This window comes from Lipotes vexillifer, unplaced genomic scaffold (assembly GCF_000442215.2).
Source record: "Lipotes vexillifer unplaced genomic scaffold, Lipotes_vexillifer_v1.1 scaffold217, whole genome shotgun sequence".
NCBI classification, from domain to species: Eukaryota; Metazoa; Chordata; class Mammalia; order Artiodactyla; family Lipotidae; genus Lipotes; species Lipotes vexillifer.
The window spans coordinates 4,304,010-4,320,102 of NW_006788200.1; the positions used below are offsets into that span (position 1 = coordinate 4,304,010).

General features: G+C 41.4%; 1 protein-coding gene across 3 annotated transcripts in view; it reads right to left on the bottom strand.

The window, feature by feature from the left end:
- Window positions 1-16,093, bottom strand: part of TRPC7 (transient receptor potential cation channel subfamily C member 7) — a 145,966-nt gene that overhangs the window by 39,405 nt on the left and 90,468 nt on the right. For all 3 annotated transcript variants that reach the window (XM_007461394.1, XM_007461393.1, XM_007461392.1), the window contains one exon: window positions 12,455-12,671. In XM_007461394.1, coding sequence (XP_007461456.1) covers window positions 12,455-12,671 — 217 coding nt within the window. The remainder of the gene's footprint in view (window positions 1-12,454; window positions 12,672-16,093) is intronic.

The following is a 16,093-nucleotide window of genomic DNA, read 5'->3' on the forward strand; positions in this document are numbered from 1 at the left end:
CCCCTGCTTCGGGTGCTGAGGGTAGTTCAGCATTTTATATCCAACCTGAGCCCCCTGGACTTTTGCCTCTAGCATGTCAATCAGACGAGTATATAGAGCCCAGGGGCTTAGAGAGTAAGGATGTTGGGCAGTGGAGCCTCCTTTAGGCAAACTCCCCTTCACTGAAGGATGCCTGGAGCGCAGAGAGCATGGTCACTGGTAATTAATGAGGTTGACTAGCAGAGGAACAGGTTGGGAAATGCTGGGAGGCCTTGAGGGAAATGAGTAGCTTTATTTAGGCAGGTTCTAAGTAGTGGCGTGCAGGCTGCTAGATGGGGCTTGACAGTTCAAAAGGTGGTTCACTCCCATCCCTGCCTCAGATGCTATTCAGAAGGGACCCCCTTCAAAGTCCTGTGAGACTCAACTGTGTGCATTCCTTAAATGGTCATAGCCCCTTCCTCTACACAGGGCTTCTCTACACTGTCCCAATGCCCCCTAAGCACATCTTGGGAGGCTTGTCTGTTGTTTTGGGTCAACTTCTGATCATTGGGTCAGGATATAGGTGTTCTGTTAACTCACAGGTGGGAGAATATCCCTAGAAGCCCTCAATCCTCAGGCCCTAACATCCAAACACCATCTCAGTGGCAGGTCCTTTGCAACAGATCTGGGCCTCACACACATTCAGGGTTCATTTGTTTTCCAGGCAAGGAGATGATATTAATAGATGCAAAAATTTTCTAAGAAAGCTCATCCTCATCTCTAATTTTAGTAGCTAACCATTGTTGAGTACCTGCTAGGTGCTAGGCCCTATGCTAAACACTTTTCCAACACTAAAGCTTCCTTACAGCTTGATAGGTACAGACTATAATTATCTCCACTTTACAGATGAACAGGCTCGTGTGTGAAGATGGCAAGTAAATTATCCAAAGTCACGCAGGCGGTTCAGGACCTTCTTTCCACTGTGCTGTTGCTCACCAAGGCCTCTACTAGGCACAGACTTACTCTCACTGGTCAGGAACTCATTTATCACTTAACGGACAGTGTTGAGCTCTGACTTTGTGCCGGGCACCATTCTGGGGATACCACAACCAAGAAGATGCTGTCCCTTCACCAGCAAGCTCGGTCTAGTGCTAGAGACAGATGTGTCCACAAACAGTAGTACTATAGGGTGACAGATGCTGTAATAAAAATGTCCAGGGGACTCTTTGTGGATACACAGTCATAAGAGCAGTCAGTATTACAGTCATGAGACCCAGCAGAGTGCCTGGCATAACATATATCTGTTGACTGAATGAAGGGGGAGACACCTGGCATGAGGAACCAGGAGGTAGCAGGGGCTGAAAGGTGTTCCACATAGTGGCTGTGGATGTGAGGGAGAGCAGGCTGTTGTAGGGGACTGCAGGAGGCTTAGTATGGCTTCGGGTTGGTGGGGGTTCTGGTTGGGGCTGGAGGTCGGCAGCAGGGAGGCTTAGTGAAGGCCCAGTAGATCCTGAAAGGCCCTCCTTCAGGCCATGAGGAGGAGGCTGGGTTAACTAACCCTAAGTTAGTTAGCTCCTAGAGGTGATAAGTGGAGCAGCAACGTGGTCTGACTTGCTGGGAGAAATTTTGGCAGGTCGGCTGCAGTAGTCTGCTTGGAAATCTTACCTAGATAAATGAGGAAACCATCAAAAGAATGATTTAGGTGAGGAACACAGCCCATTTGATTTTGCAGTTTTATTCTTGGTCAAACCTAGATGTGTGATTCTGGAGCTAAGGCTTAGCACTGCCCTCGAAGAGTTTGTAATCCTTGGTGGGTGATGTGAACGAGCAGCTTGATCCTCACATTTTACACATGTGAAAGCTGAAATTCAGAGAGGCAGAGCCACCAAGGAAGAAGGGACACAGTCAGGACTGGGCTTCTTGATAACCAGTCCCAATCTCTTTCCTTCTGTCCCTCTCTTTAAGTGTATTTTCCTACTGTGCTAGGCATTTACATCTCACTCCATCAGTTGAGCTTTCAACTGGGGCATCTGTTTAAGAAAACACTGCCAGGTTCTCTGTAAGAGTTGGGTTGAGAGAGTCTTCATGACATAATTCTCTTCCTAGATGGAGAAATGACATGCGTGGTGAAGAGGCTTCCTGCCCTCTAAGCTCCATGGCTTTGTGCTAACCACTAATGTTGTCACAGTCCTCTGGTGAGCGTCTGTATAGACACACTCTCCAAGTCACAAGCTATATTACAAGCTCTTTCCTCTACCCCAGAGTGGCTGCTCATGATACAGGCAAGAAAGATATATTCCTATGGTATGAACTGATGTTGGAGATTCTCCAGGCAGAAGGATCTGTGATTTCTGGTTCATTTGGTCCTCCCCAAAGTAAGTTGTCGTACAGCTCTGGAAAACACACACGTCTGCTAGCAAATTCACCCCTCCTTCCTCAGTCACGCTCTTCTCTTGGCTTCCTTTTTTTAAAAAATTTTTTAAAAAATTAATTAATTAAAAAAAATTTGTTTGCACGAGGTCTTAGTTGTGGCTCATCTGCTCCTTAGTTGTGGCATGTGGACTCCTTAGTTGTGGCAGGCAGGCTCCTTAGTTGTGGCTCATTGGCTCCTTGGTTCTGGCACACGAACTCTTAGTTGCGGCATGCATGTGGGATCCAGTTCCCTGACCAGGGATCCAATCCGGGCCCCCTGCATTGGGAGCATGGAGTCTTAACCACTGTGCTACTGGGGAAGTCCCTCTTGGCTTCCTTCATACTGTGTCCTGGTTTTTCTTCTACCTTTGCATGTGGTCTTAGGCTCCTTGTGGCTTCCACCTCCTCTGCCCCTGCTTTAAATCCCCTGCATTTACAATCTAGAAGTTTCTCAAAATTCTGCTAGTAATCAAGTAAAGCATCTGGAGTTCAGGAAGAATATATTTCTGATTGGGTTTGACCCTTCCACAGAATTGTACAGCAGAAGAGGAACAAGCTACATATCCAGTAGGGGTTTGGGGAAGTAATAGAGTATTGTCACACTGTGTGGCCATTGAGAGAGGGCCTTGGGAAAACCAGATACCTACATGGAGCAAGAGCTATCAGAAGGTGAAAAGAATCAACTACAATTTGTATGATTAGAGAAATATTAATATTAATTGAGACAGGCTGGAAACAAAGGACAATGTGTAGTATTTATTGTCAGAGATGTTAACTGTTAGGAAGAAAAAGAGAAGGGAGAATGGGAGGGCAGTGAGGGTGGACAAACTTGCAATTTTAAACAGGTTGGTTAAAAAAATCTTCACTTTGAGAAAGAGACTTTTTTTCTTTTTTCTTGTTTTCATTCTCAGTTTCTTCTTTTTTAAAAATTTATTTATTTATTTTTTAACATCTTTACTGGAGTATAATTGCTTTATAATGTGTTAGTTTCTGCTGTATAACAAAGTGAATCAGCTATACATATACATATATCCCCATATCCACTCCCTCTTGCATCTCCCTCCCTCCCACCCTCCCTATCCCACCTCTCTAGGTGGTCACAAAGCATGGAGGTGATCTCCCTGTGCTATGTGGCTGCTTCCCACTAGCTATCTATTTTACATTTGGTAGTGTATATGTGTCCATGGCACTCTCTCACTTCGTCCCAGCTTACTCTTCCCCCTCCCCATGTCCTCAGGTCCATTCTCTATGACTGCATCTTTATTCCTGTCCTGCCCCTAGGTTCTTCAGAACCAATTTTTTTTAGATTTCATATATATATGTTAGCATACGGTATTTGTTTTTCTCTTTCTGACTTACTTCACTCTGTATGACAGACTCTAGGTCCATCCACCTCACTACAGGTAACTCAGTTTTGTTTCTTTTTATGGCTGAGTAATATTCCATTGTATATATATGCCACATCTTCTTTATCCATTCATCTGTTGATGGACACTTAGGTTGCTTCCATGTCCTGGCTATTGTAAGTAGTGCTGCAGTGAACATTGTGGTACATGACTCTTTTTTTTGAATTAAAAAAAAAATTATTTATTTATTATTGGCTGTGTTGGGTCTTTGTTGCTGTGCATGGGCTTTCTCTAGTTGTGGGGAACAGGGGCCTCTCTTCGTTGCAGTATGTGGGATTCTCATTATGGTGGCTTCTCTTGTTGAGGAGCACGGGCTCTAGGTGCATGGGCTTCAGTAGTTGTGGCACATGGGCTCAGTAGTTGTGGCGCACGGGCTTAGTTGCTCCGTGGCATGTGTGATCTTCGCAGACCAGGGCTCAAACCCGTGTCCCCTGCATTGGCAGGTGGATTCTTAACCACTGTGCCACCAGGGAGCCTGTGGTACATGACTCTTTTTGAATTATGGTTTTCTCAGGGTATATGCCCAGTAGTGGGATTCCTGGGTCGTATGGTAGTTTTATTTTTAGTTTTTTAAGGAACTTCCATACTGTTCTCCATAGTGGCTGTATCAATTTACTTTCCCACCAACAGTGCAAGAGTGTTCCCTTTTCTCCACACCCTCGCCAGCATTTATTATTTGTAGATTTTTTGATGATGGCCATTCTGCCAGTGAGGTGATACCTCATTGTAGTTTTGATTTGCATTTCCCTAATGATTAGTGATGTTGACCATCCTTTCATGTGTTTGTTGGCAATCTGTATATCTTCTTTGGAGAAATGTCTATTTAGGTCTTCTGCCCATTTTTGGATTGGGTTGGTTGTTTTTTGGATATTGAGCTGCATGAGCTCCTTATGTATTTTGGAGATTAATCCTTTGTCAGCTGCTTCATTTGCAAATATTTTCACCCATTCTGAGGGTTGTCTTTTCATCTTGTTTATGGTTTCCTTTGCTGTGCAGGGGCTTTTAAGTTTCATTAGGTCCCATTTGTTTATTTTTGTTTTTATTTCCATTTCTCTAGGAGGTGGGTCAAAAAGGAACTTGCTGTGATTTATGTCATAGAGTGTTCTGCCTATGTTTTCCTCTAAGAGTTTTATAATGTCTGGCCTTACATTTAGATCTTTAATCCATTTTGTGATTATTTTTGTGTATGGGAGTGTTCTAATTTCATTCTTTTACATGTAGCTGTCCAGTTTTCCCAGCACCACTTATTGAAGAGACTGTCTTTTCTCCATTGTATATTCTTGTGTCCTTTATCAGAAATAAGGTGACCATATGTGCGTGGTTTTATTTCTGGGCTTTCTCTCCTATTCCATTGACCTATCTTTCTGTTTTTGTGCCAGTACCATACTGTCTTGATTACTGTAGCTTTGTAGTATAGTCTGAAGTCAGGCAGCCTGATTCCTCCAGCTCCATTTTTCTTTCTCACGATGGCTTTGGCTATTTGGGGTCTTTTGTGTTTCCATACAAATTGTGAAATTTTTTGTTCTAGTTCTGTGAAAAATGCCATTGGTATTTTGATAGGGATTGCATTGAATCTGTAGATTGCTTTGGGTGGTAGACTCATTTTCACAATGTTAATTCTTCCAATTCAAGAACATGGTATATCTCTCCATCTGTCTGTATCATCTTTAATTTCTTTCATCAGTGTCTTATAGTTTTCTGCATACACGTCTTTTGTCTCCTTAGGTAGGTTTATTCCTAAGTATTTTCTTCTTTTTGTTGTAATGGTAATGGTAAATGGGAGTGTTTCCTTAATTTCTCTTTCAGATTTATTGTCATTAGTGTATAGGAATGCAAGAGATTTCTGTGCATTAATTTTGTATCCTGCTACTTTACCAGATTCATTGATTAGCTCTTGTAGTTTTCTGGTAGCGTCTTTAGGATTCTCTATGTATAGTATCATGTCATCTGCAAACAGTGACAGTTTTACTTCTTTTCTGATTTGGATTCCTTTTATTTCTTTTTCTTCTGTGATTGCTGTGGCTAAAACTTCCAGAACTATGTTGAATAATAGTGGTGAGTGTGGGCAACCTTGTCTTGTTCCTGATCTTAGCGGAAATGCTTTCAGTTTTTCACCATTGAGAACGATGTTGGCTGTGGGTTTGTCACATATGGCCTTTATTATGTTGAGGTAAGTTCCCTCTATGCCTACTCTCTGGAGCGTTTTTCTCATAAATGGGTGTTGAATTTTGTCAAAAGCTTTTTCTGCATCTATTGAGATGATCATATGTTTTTCTCCTTCAATTTGTTAATATGGTGTATCACGTTGATTGATTTGCGTATATTGAAGAATCCTTGCATTCCTGGGATAAACCCCACTTGATCGTGGTGTGTGATCTCTTTAATGTGCTGTTGGATTCTGTTTGCTAGTCTTTTGTTGAGGAATTTTGCATCTATGTTCATCAGTGATATTGGCCTGTAGTTTTGTTTCTTTGTGACATCCTTGTCTGGTTTTGGTATCAGGGTGATGGTGGCCTCGTAGAGTGAGTTTGGGAGTGTTCCTCCCTCTGCTATATTTTGGAAAAGTTTGAGAAGGATGGGTGTTAGCTCTTCTCTAAATGTTTGATAGAATTCACCTGTGAAGCCATCTGGTCCTGGACTTCTGTTTGTTGGAAGATTTTTAATCACAGTTTCAGTTTCAGTGCTTGTGATTGGTAGAAGGAGACTTTTGGACATAGACCTGAGCAAGTGAGGGAGTGAGCCATGGTGCTGCCCGTGGGAAGAAATCTTAGGCAGAGGGGACAGCCTAAGATAAGTTTCTGAGGTGGAAACCGTTTGAAGCAAGGAAGCCAGTGGGGCTGAAAGAGAGTGAATGAGGTGGGAGGTGATGGGAGATGAGGGCATAGAGGTGGGGTAGAGAGGTGGAGGGCTTTGTAGGCCTTTATAGTGACATTGACTGTCATGCTGAGGGAGAATGTGATATCACTGAAGAGTTTTGAGGCAAAGAGTGACAAAACCTGATTACATTTTAAACGGATCTCTAGCTCCTATGCTGAGCATCTACTGAGGCACAGGGTGGGAAGGGCAGAAGCAAGGACATCTGGACAAGGCCCTTAATCTCTTAGTGGTAAAACTCTCTGTCCATCACTGGGGGACCAGTTTGAACTTGTTAGGATCCTAAAGTCCTGTTCAGCTCTAGGGCTGCTCCTGGTGGCAAGGGAGTCATGGTTTGTATAGCCAGTCTGTCCAAAGGACTGCATTCATGAGTCATGGAGGAAGAGAACTGTGTGTTGTTTCTAGCTGCTCCAAGGCCTTCCTGGCAGTGCCCGGGAGTAGCATGTGAGGACTCCTTCAGTAAGGGCCTGATACCATTTCAAACCTCTCCGTGTCTGAGCAGAGAATATCAGGTTGTGGACCTTAGGGTGTGCCAGCACAAAGAACACAGTGAACACAGTGCTCAATGTCTTCCTCTTAAAAGTTGTTATTACTATTAGCAGTATTTTATAATTAAAGAGCTCCAGAAAATAGAGACAAGATAATATTAGTCTTATTTTATAGCTGCTTCCCCAGTATCTGGCACAGTGCCTGGTACATAATACAATGCTTAATAACTGCAAAATATGGAGAAAAAAATTGAGAAAATAGAAACAACACTATCAGAAAACTTGCACGTTGTACTTAGCACTGCATTTACCAAGCTACCTGCTCTGTGCCCTCAACTCCACCTTCCTCCTGTTAGAGTAGATGAAGTGTCCACGCTCCTGCTAAGGGCAAGTCCTCTGCTTGCCTGCTGGATCCCACCCCCTCTTGCTACTCAGGAACTTTGCATCCAAAGTCAGTGGTCAAGTCTCAGGCCGCATGCTACTTGATCTGTCAGCAACACTCGACATAAATGATCACTGCCTGGGTCCTGACACAGTGACTTTGGTTGGCTTCTGGGACACCACTCTCTTATCTCAGTCTCCTTTGCTGGGTAAGATACTTCTCATTTTCCCATCCTTGAAATATTGCTGTGCCCGAGGGCTTGGTCCTCGGTTCATCTGTCCATATTCACAGTTGAGGTATTGCATATAGTTTACTTTAAGTAGACTGACATGCCCAAATTTACGTTTCCAGCCCCAGCCTCTCTGACCTTCAGCATCTGTATCCAGTTGCTACTTGACGTTTCCACTTGGAGATCTAATAGATAATCTCAAACCAAACTCTTGATTTCCATATCTACTCTCTCTCCAAACTGCTCCTCCCCTGGTCTTTCCTGCCTTAGAGGAACTCTCTATTATACCATTACTTGAGCTAAAAAACTTGGAATTTTCCTTGACTGCTCTCTTTCTTTCACACCCCACAGGCAATCCAGTAGTAAATATTATTGATTTTACCTCCAAAATATAATAACCGTCTACTACCTCCTCAAAACCAGCTATTTCCTGTCTGAATGACTGCAGTGGCCTAACTGGTCTCCCTGCTTCTGCTCTTGTCCTAGAATCATCTGTTCTCTACACAGCAGCCAGTGATCCATTAGAAAATGAGGTCGTAGGATGTCACTTCTGTGCTCAGAACTGTCCAGTTGTTTCCAGTCATACTCAGTAAAATCTAAACTCTGTACCATGGCCTCCAATGCCTTGCATGATTGACTCTGCCTATCCTGTGACCTCATCTCTGCCATCTCCGCCTTATTTATTCTGCTGCAGCCACACTAATTTCTTTGCTGTTCCTCGAACTTGCCCAGCTTGCTCCTGAATGCAGGCCTTTAACATATACTGATCTGTCTTTCAGGAATGCTTTTCACCGAGATGTCTGCAAAGCTTGCGTTCTCTTTTCCTTTAGGTCTCTGTTTACATTTCACCTTATCAGAGGAGGGAGGTAAGAGAGCTTGCTCTTACCTGCTCAACTACTCTGATAAGGTAAAATGTGAACAGAGATCTTAAGGAAGAGAGAAAGCAAGCTAGGATATTTATTCAGCTTGTCTTCTCAGTCATAGAAACTTAAATACTGACTGGGTATTTGAAAATAAATGATTAATTTTCTTTTATGTATGTAGTTCTGTTTTAGAAAAAGAATCCTGATTTCTATTACCAGTCATGATGGAGCAGTAAACTGGAAAAAAAAAGAAACTATTTTCAGACGTTGGAAATAGCAGAGGACTGTGATCCTTAAGAGAAACAAGCAAGGTAAGCCACATGATAGCCCTGTCTTTTATTTTTTTCTGGAAGCACATTTCAGTCTGCAGGGTATAGAGAAGGATTCCAGAAGCACAGAAGGCAGTCCCAATGAGTTGAAGACACAGAGATTAGAGTTCAGGAAGGCTGAAGTGATTAGATGTTATATGGCAGAGTTCCAGAGCGAAAGGTACTATACAGAACCAAAACCCAAAACCAAACACAAACAAAAATAGTCCAGAAATTTACATAGGTGTCCTTTTGGATGTTCCCTGAATGCTAAGTCATGAATGCATAGAGTAAAACTCCACAAACAACAGCAAGAGAGCTGCAAGCTGAACAGTTTCTAGAGCTCACCCAGAGTGGAAAGATGTTTGAGCTCTGACCATCCACAGTTGAGAATCCTTGTTGATTACCCTGGGCATTTAGTAGAGACCCAGATGTGTGTCTCTATAGTACAAGGATAATCAATCCTTATGGTAAAGCTTTTCCAGTCCACTCTAAGAAAGTTTGAAAAGGACCAAAGTCATCTGTAAGAATTTAACAGCCTGTCAGAATAAAGCAAAAAAACTCTTTAAAGGAAGACAACAAAATCTAGATGCTCACCAGTATACCATGTAATGTGCCCATCATTCAATCAAAAATTACTAACACACCAAGATGTAGGAGAATATGATCCACGTCAGGAGAAAGTTTAGTCAGTAACCCAGGAATGATAGAGATGATGAAATTAGGAGTTAAGGACTTTATAACAGTTCTTACTATAAATATGTACATTATGTTTAAGGATTTAAAGGAAAATACAAACATCACGAGGAGGGAAATGAAAGATATAAAAGAGAACCATGTGGAACTTAAAGGGTTGAAAAATATAATATTTGAAATGAAAAAATTCAGTGGTTGGGGATTAAAGTCACAGATAATGGAGAAAAAAATGTCAGTGAACTTGCAGCACAGAAAGATTAGAGAAAAGTAAAAGGAAAATTATCTTTTAGGATACACACAAAAATGTTTGTAGATGAAATTTTATGATACCTGGGATTGGATTCAAAATTCTACAGGGTTGAGAGAAGGGAAGTAAGGTGAAACAAAAATTAGCTTTGATTTGCTAGTTGTTGAAGATGAGTGATTGGTCCAAAGGGTTCAGTATAATCTTCTCTCGAAATTTGCAGTTCTTAAAATTATTCATGATAAAGGTTTGAAAAATATAATCTAGTAAGAAAAAGTAGTTAGAATCTTTCTCCTGTCTAAAATGTAACAGGAAGTAGGTCAATGAAAAATAAGACTTCCCCTTTACAATACTTCTTATGTAATGGTCTTGAAAACTCAGCTTTGCTTTGATGGGTAGAAGCTGGGACCAGACTACAAAAACTGGGACCTCTGTAGCTAGAGATGCTTCCCTCTTATTGGGATAATGCTCTGACACCCAGGAAGAGAAATATGAGGATGCAGGAAGAAGTTGTGGTTCAGTAGGAGTACCATGGTTAACATACGGTAGCACCCACTGAATGGGGAGTATGCTTGGACTCACCTGTCTTCTATTTGCAGCCCAGGTGGGGAAATGTGATGGGTGAGTGATTGGTGCCATAAATACTTTGTTTTATCCATAAACCCAACATGTGAGTTTTTTTGTTTTAAACCGTGTCTTAGTTTGAGTCGCTATAACAAAGTTACACAGATTGAGTGGTTTACACACAACAGAAATTTGTTTCTCACAGTTCTGGAGGCTATAAGTCTAAGATCAGGGTGCCAGCATGTTTGGGTTCTGGTGTGAGCCCTCTTTCAGGTTGCAGACTGCTTGTTGTGTCCTCACATGGCACAGAGAGGATGAGAGAGCTCTCTGGAATGTCTTTTAAAGGGCACTAATCTATTCATGAGGGCTCCACCCTCATGACCTAAGCACCTCCCAGAGGCCCCACTTCTGATACCATGACATTGGAACTAGGGTCTTAACATATGAATTTTGGGGGATAGAAACATTGAGTCCATTGTAAAGTGCCTAGTGTTAAAGTGCTTAATTTAGTTAAATTGGAGGTGGGGCCGGTATACTAGGGAGAATTGGGATAGACTCAACTGTGAAAGTGAAGCCACAGAACTTACTCTGCAACAGGCTTTAATGTTCCTTTCCAACTTGAGTACCAGTGACTCTACAAAATGAACCTTTGGCTACAGATTTGCCGGTTGTTTAAAAGCACCTGGGAAGCATGGTGTGCTTTCCTGTCTCTGCCCTTTGGGTCAAACCATTCTTCTCCTCATTACCTTCTGCCTATTGAGAGATCCAGCTTAGAGACCATACTCCCAGTTGTTCTCAGTTTGGGGATCTGTGGGATATTCTCCAGTGGTTCAACTCTTGTGGCTGTCTTAGGCAATATCATTTAATTAGCACAGGGCATATACTGGGCTGTCTTTTCAGGTATTCGTTCTTTTGTGAATTTGTTGATTGAAAGTACAGACACTTTGACCCTGAATACGTTTTGACTCAATGTTTGTGAACATAAACATAATGAATATTACGCCAATATTGAATTTTTGTTAAGAAAAGCAATTGGGGGCAAATACCATTAGGACAGTTTAATTAATTGATAAAATCTTGATACTGCATACATTTTTTGCCTTTTTTATTTTCAGTTTTGTTTTACTCAAAACATTCCCATCAAATTCAGATCTTTTTGATGTAAATCTTATAATTTATCGATCAAGTTTTGGTTATTTACAATATCACTGATTATAGTTTTTGCAGTTTTTTATTGTTTCCTACCAAATCTGATTTTTTTACCAATAAATTTTGCAGTTTTCAGTATTAGAAAAATCTGTAACCCAGTTGGCCATGTATAATTTTAGCCACTGCCAGTTTTATCTTATCTTGCTTATTTCTACTAGTAATAGTTCTTGCGAGTTAGGCAAAAGAGAGATAGCCTTTCTTTACTAGTCAGTGAGGCAATTTGGAAGGATTTCCTTGGCAATTCCAGTGGCAGACCTTGGCAGCACAAAATAGCACCACAAAGCGGAATTCCATAGCTTCATTACGTTCACTAACACAAATAATGAGAACATGTTACTCCCCTAACTTTTTAGATTTGTATTATTACTATGTATTAGATTTGTAATAATTACTATTATTACTATTACTATCAGTATTCAGTGGTAACAAAAAATATCTTTGAAGCTATGCAATCTTATACTTTTTTTCAGAGGCAGAACTTGATTTCCTAAGGCTTCTAGTAGACTATATTTAAATGAGCAAAACCATATGTCCCCCCACACACACGTGCTTTACAGTCACTTTCAGTACACACATAAGGAAAGGTACAGAACGAATCTCCCCCAAACACCTCCTTTCAAAATTGGGATTTATATTACAGGTCTGTGCATCTTTTACACCAGCACATACAGAAGTTGACTTTGGCTTCCTTGCTGGTCATCTCCTCACCATTTTGTCTGCCAAGAGTGCATTCAAGAGGAGAGGAAGAGCTTCTCAAGTCAGGGTTTAATAATGTCCTGTTATAATTAGGGGAGGAGACATTAAAAGAGTAACTTGCTTACCCAAGACCCACTTCATGATGAGCATTTCTGTCCAGGAGAATTGTGTAGTTTTCACTCTGAAGATCTGTTTTGGGTAGTCTGTGAAGGTTTCATTGGGCAGGGTTTTAACACCTTCGAAGCGGTCTGATGCGTTCACAACTAACAATCCCAAGAAGATTGTAAAAGAAACTGCATGTGCTACAAATTTCATGAAAGGGCTCCTCAGGGTTCGTCCTAGCTGGAAACAAAATATATACAAGACATGTTAATCTGGCAGCTCCAGGCAAGTTCAGGGCTCTCTTTAAAAGGCTTTACCAGAGAATCCTCAGTTTTGGACAGAAGCTGCTAATTGAACCCAGACATTTTCTCTAGAGCTTTTATGTGAGAGGCTGCTTGACCAAATCCATTTTTCTACTCACTTTAATTTTTCCTTTTTAGAAGACTTAATGGGAGTGGTAAGAGAAAGGAGTAGAACACACGAATATAACACCATCTGACTGCACAGCTACCCCCAACCATGTGGATGTGAATTTTATGCTTTATGAATCTAGAAAAAAAATCTGTTTCAATAGAGTTCAGAATTTTTTAAAAAAACACTTTGGATATGCTCTGTTGCTCTTTTGTCTATTTTCTTGAGTTTTAGCTTAGATGACTTATTTTCCACATTTCTTATATCTTGGTAAATTTATTTAAAGCTATGCATTTCCCACTAGGTACTGCTTTAGCTATGTTCCTATAAATTTTGACATGTAGCATTTTCCTTGATACTCAGTTATAAATATTTTTATAATTTCCCATTTGATTTCATTTTTAACTCAGAGGTTATTTAGTTTCCAGATATACAGGACTTTTCCCCCCTTGCTTTAAAAAATCCTGTTTTTATTGCAGCGTGTGTTCAGATCATAGCCTCTGTGATACTACCCTAAAACTATTGAGATTTTCTTTGTGGCCTAGTACATGATTAACTTATGCAGTTGTTCCATGTGAGCCTGAAGTGATCCAAAAGATGCCCTTTTAGGGAGTAGGTATTTGTCATATCTTCTTATCCCTGGCTTGCCATCCAAAGGCCACTTGGATCTTTGAGGACTAAATTGGGGGCTGCACAGTCAGTCTTTGCTGACCCCTGTAAATGAATTCACTTGGGTCTCTTCCAGGTCACTGCTGTCACACTCACCTAAACACCAACTCTAACCCCTCACCAGGTATACTGATAAGACAAGAGCAAAGAGGGGAGTCTTTTCTGGATCTCAGTTCCTTCTCCAGGGCAAATGTTCAGTTATAGCCAGTGACTAGTTAATTGATGTTCATGTTCTGCCTCGTTCAGGAGTCCTAGAGTGAAATGTCACCCAGCATGTAGAGTATTGGTTCAGCAAAAGATCAGCTATAGAATTTTCTCCTGGTAAAATTTCCCTAACTATGATTATGTTCAACATAACATTTATAAGTCAGATGGCTTGATAATGTTCTTTCAGTAGGCTTCAGTATGCTAATCATCCACGTTAATGGTGCCAGTAATTATGGTAACGTTCTAATGTCATAGAACCCATCTGTTGAAATTTAAAAAGATAATTTTAATCTTTTTTTAAAAAAGACTGCACTTCAAGTCTGAACGTTGGAAATCCCTATTTATGCTGGAAAGAACTTGTTCGGATTCACCTGCATTGTCAAATTGTCATATGGCACTAGAATAACTTCAGAAGTGTTGAAAAAGATGTTTACTTGAAAACTAGGGGGCCCACAAACATCTTATAAATGACATTTCTTAGTAATGTTTAACCTTATTATTTACAAAATAGGGACTGTAGATTATTTTTAGCCATAGGTAGATGTACTAAATTCAGAATGTAGAGATTAAATATAAGGACAAATAAAATACCTTACATAAATTCAGTAAAAAAACAAACAAACAATGAAATCAAACGATGTCTCATATTGACCTATGTGATGTCAAATACATACTTTGAATTTTTCCACATTTTATCTGACTGTGTTGGCATCTTGGAGCCCCAATTCCCAACCGAGATGCTGGGATACTTTGGTGTATACAGGCGACATCCTTAGATAGTCATTGCATTGTTTCCTGTCACTGTGTCCTAGCTGAGGTAGTGGTGAGAGGCGAGGTAAGTTGGAGAATGACTGCAGAGTGGGGAGAGGAAAGGTTGAGGAGAGGGCAAGGAATACCAGATCTGTGTGTCCCAGCAGGGTCCCAGAAATGTCAGAAAAAGGTGGAGAACACGGAGGTAGACACAGCTCTTAAGGGATTGATGGCCAAGTTTCCCCAGTCCTTTATCAGTGGGCTCTATGTAGCCTCTTCCAGTGACTACCTGGATGAGGACCTGGGGACACCTCTCCATCTTCTCATCTAGGCAAGGCACCTGATGTCAGGAATCTGCACGCAGCGCCCATGCTGGCCCTGGGATTCCCCATAAGAGCTGCTTTGAGGAATTTAATGTTCTCTTTGTTCCCTCCTTCAAGTTGTTATCTTCCGGCAGAAGATGCATATGTAAAAATTATTGTATTTATTGCAGACGATAAGAAAAAACCCTGATAAGGCCCTGCAGTGATGTAGAAGGTTACCCTGGGCACAGTCCCACTTGATTTAAGCCATAGGGAGGAAAAATGGTTAGGAATTGATGCACCTTTCCTATTTTTCTTCTGGGCTTGAAAGCATCTTTTTAACTGGTAAAACTTTGATAAAGGTCAGATGAGATCAAATCATTTCAGAGATTTCCTTTTTCTTTTTTTTTTGTGACATTCCATATTTATCTCAATTTTTTGAAGCAAATTATGCTTGGGGTAAACTTCCTCCTTTCACAAGGCCACCAGGTGAACCAAAAGAAAGGAGAAAAGTCAACCAATATATACCAGCAGCTCTTAGCTGGGGAATCATTAACGCTGAGTCAGGAAACAGCGTTAGGTATAAAAAGAGATGGTAGAGCTCTGGTAGACATAGGTCTTGTCCTCCTCTGCCTGAAGAGCAAAACTGGTGAGTCTGAAACATGGGCTAAAGCAGCTCTGTCATTACTTGGCCCTTACGAGCTGAGAACATACCGGGAAATCCAGGCTTGCTGTACTCAGTCTCTGGCTCAAGCCCAGACTTCCTGGGTACTATTCTTTTACTCTGGGAAATAGGTGAATGTGAGATAACTGAGTAGTGCTTCTGAATTAGCTCCAAATGAACTGCATTCTCAAGCCCTCAGGGTGGACACCTGCTTTTACTTGTTGACACACCTCTGTGTTCTATGGCACTGGGCTAAGAGCCCACAAGTGTAAGTACCTAACTGGGACCTGGTAGCCAGTTGCCCACAAGGTAGGCCATGACTGCACTAGAGCACCCAGAGAGTTTCCAGCATCTCTCCCCAGTCTGAACTTCCAGTCTTCCTCATCAAATGCCACCCTCTCTTGCCGCCAGCTGCCAGTGGCCACAAGCAAGGGCTTAGTGTACAAGCTGTTTTTTTGTCTTACTGGACATTCCAGGGACACAAAATGTCAGTCAGACAAGTCTCTGAACAGAGGAGAGGAAGCTGCAGCCATGGGGCCAAACTTTCCTGCAATCATTACTTCTAGAATATTCCAGAAGACACCATAGGTCTCACCCCTACGTTCCATGGTGGCATCAGTCTCTTGAATTTACTGGGTCCCCAGAAAGTCCGGGATTCC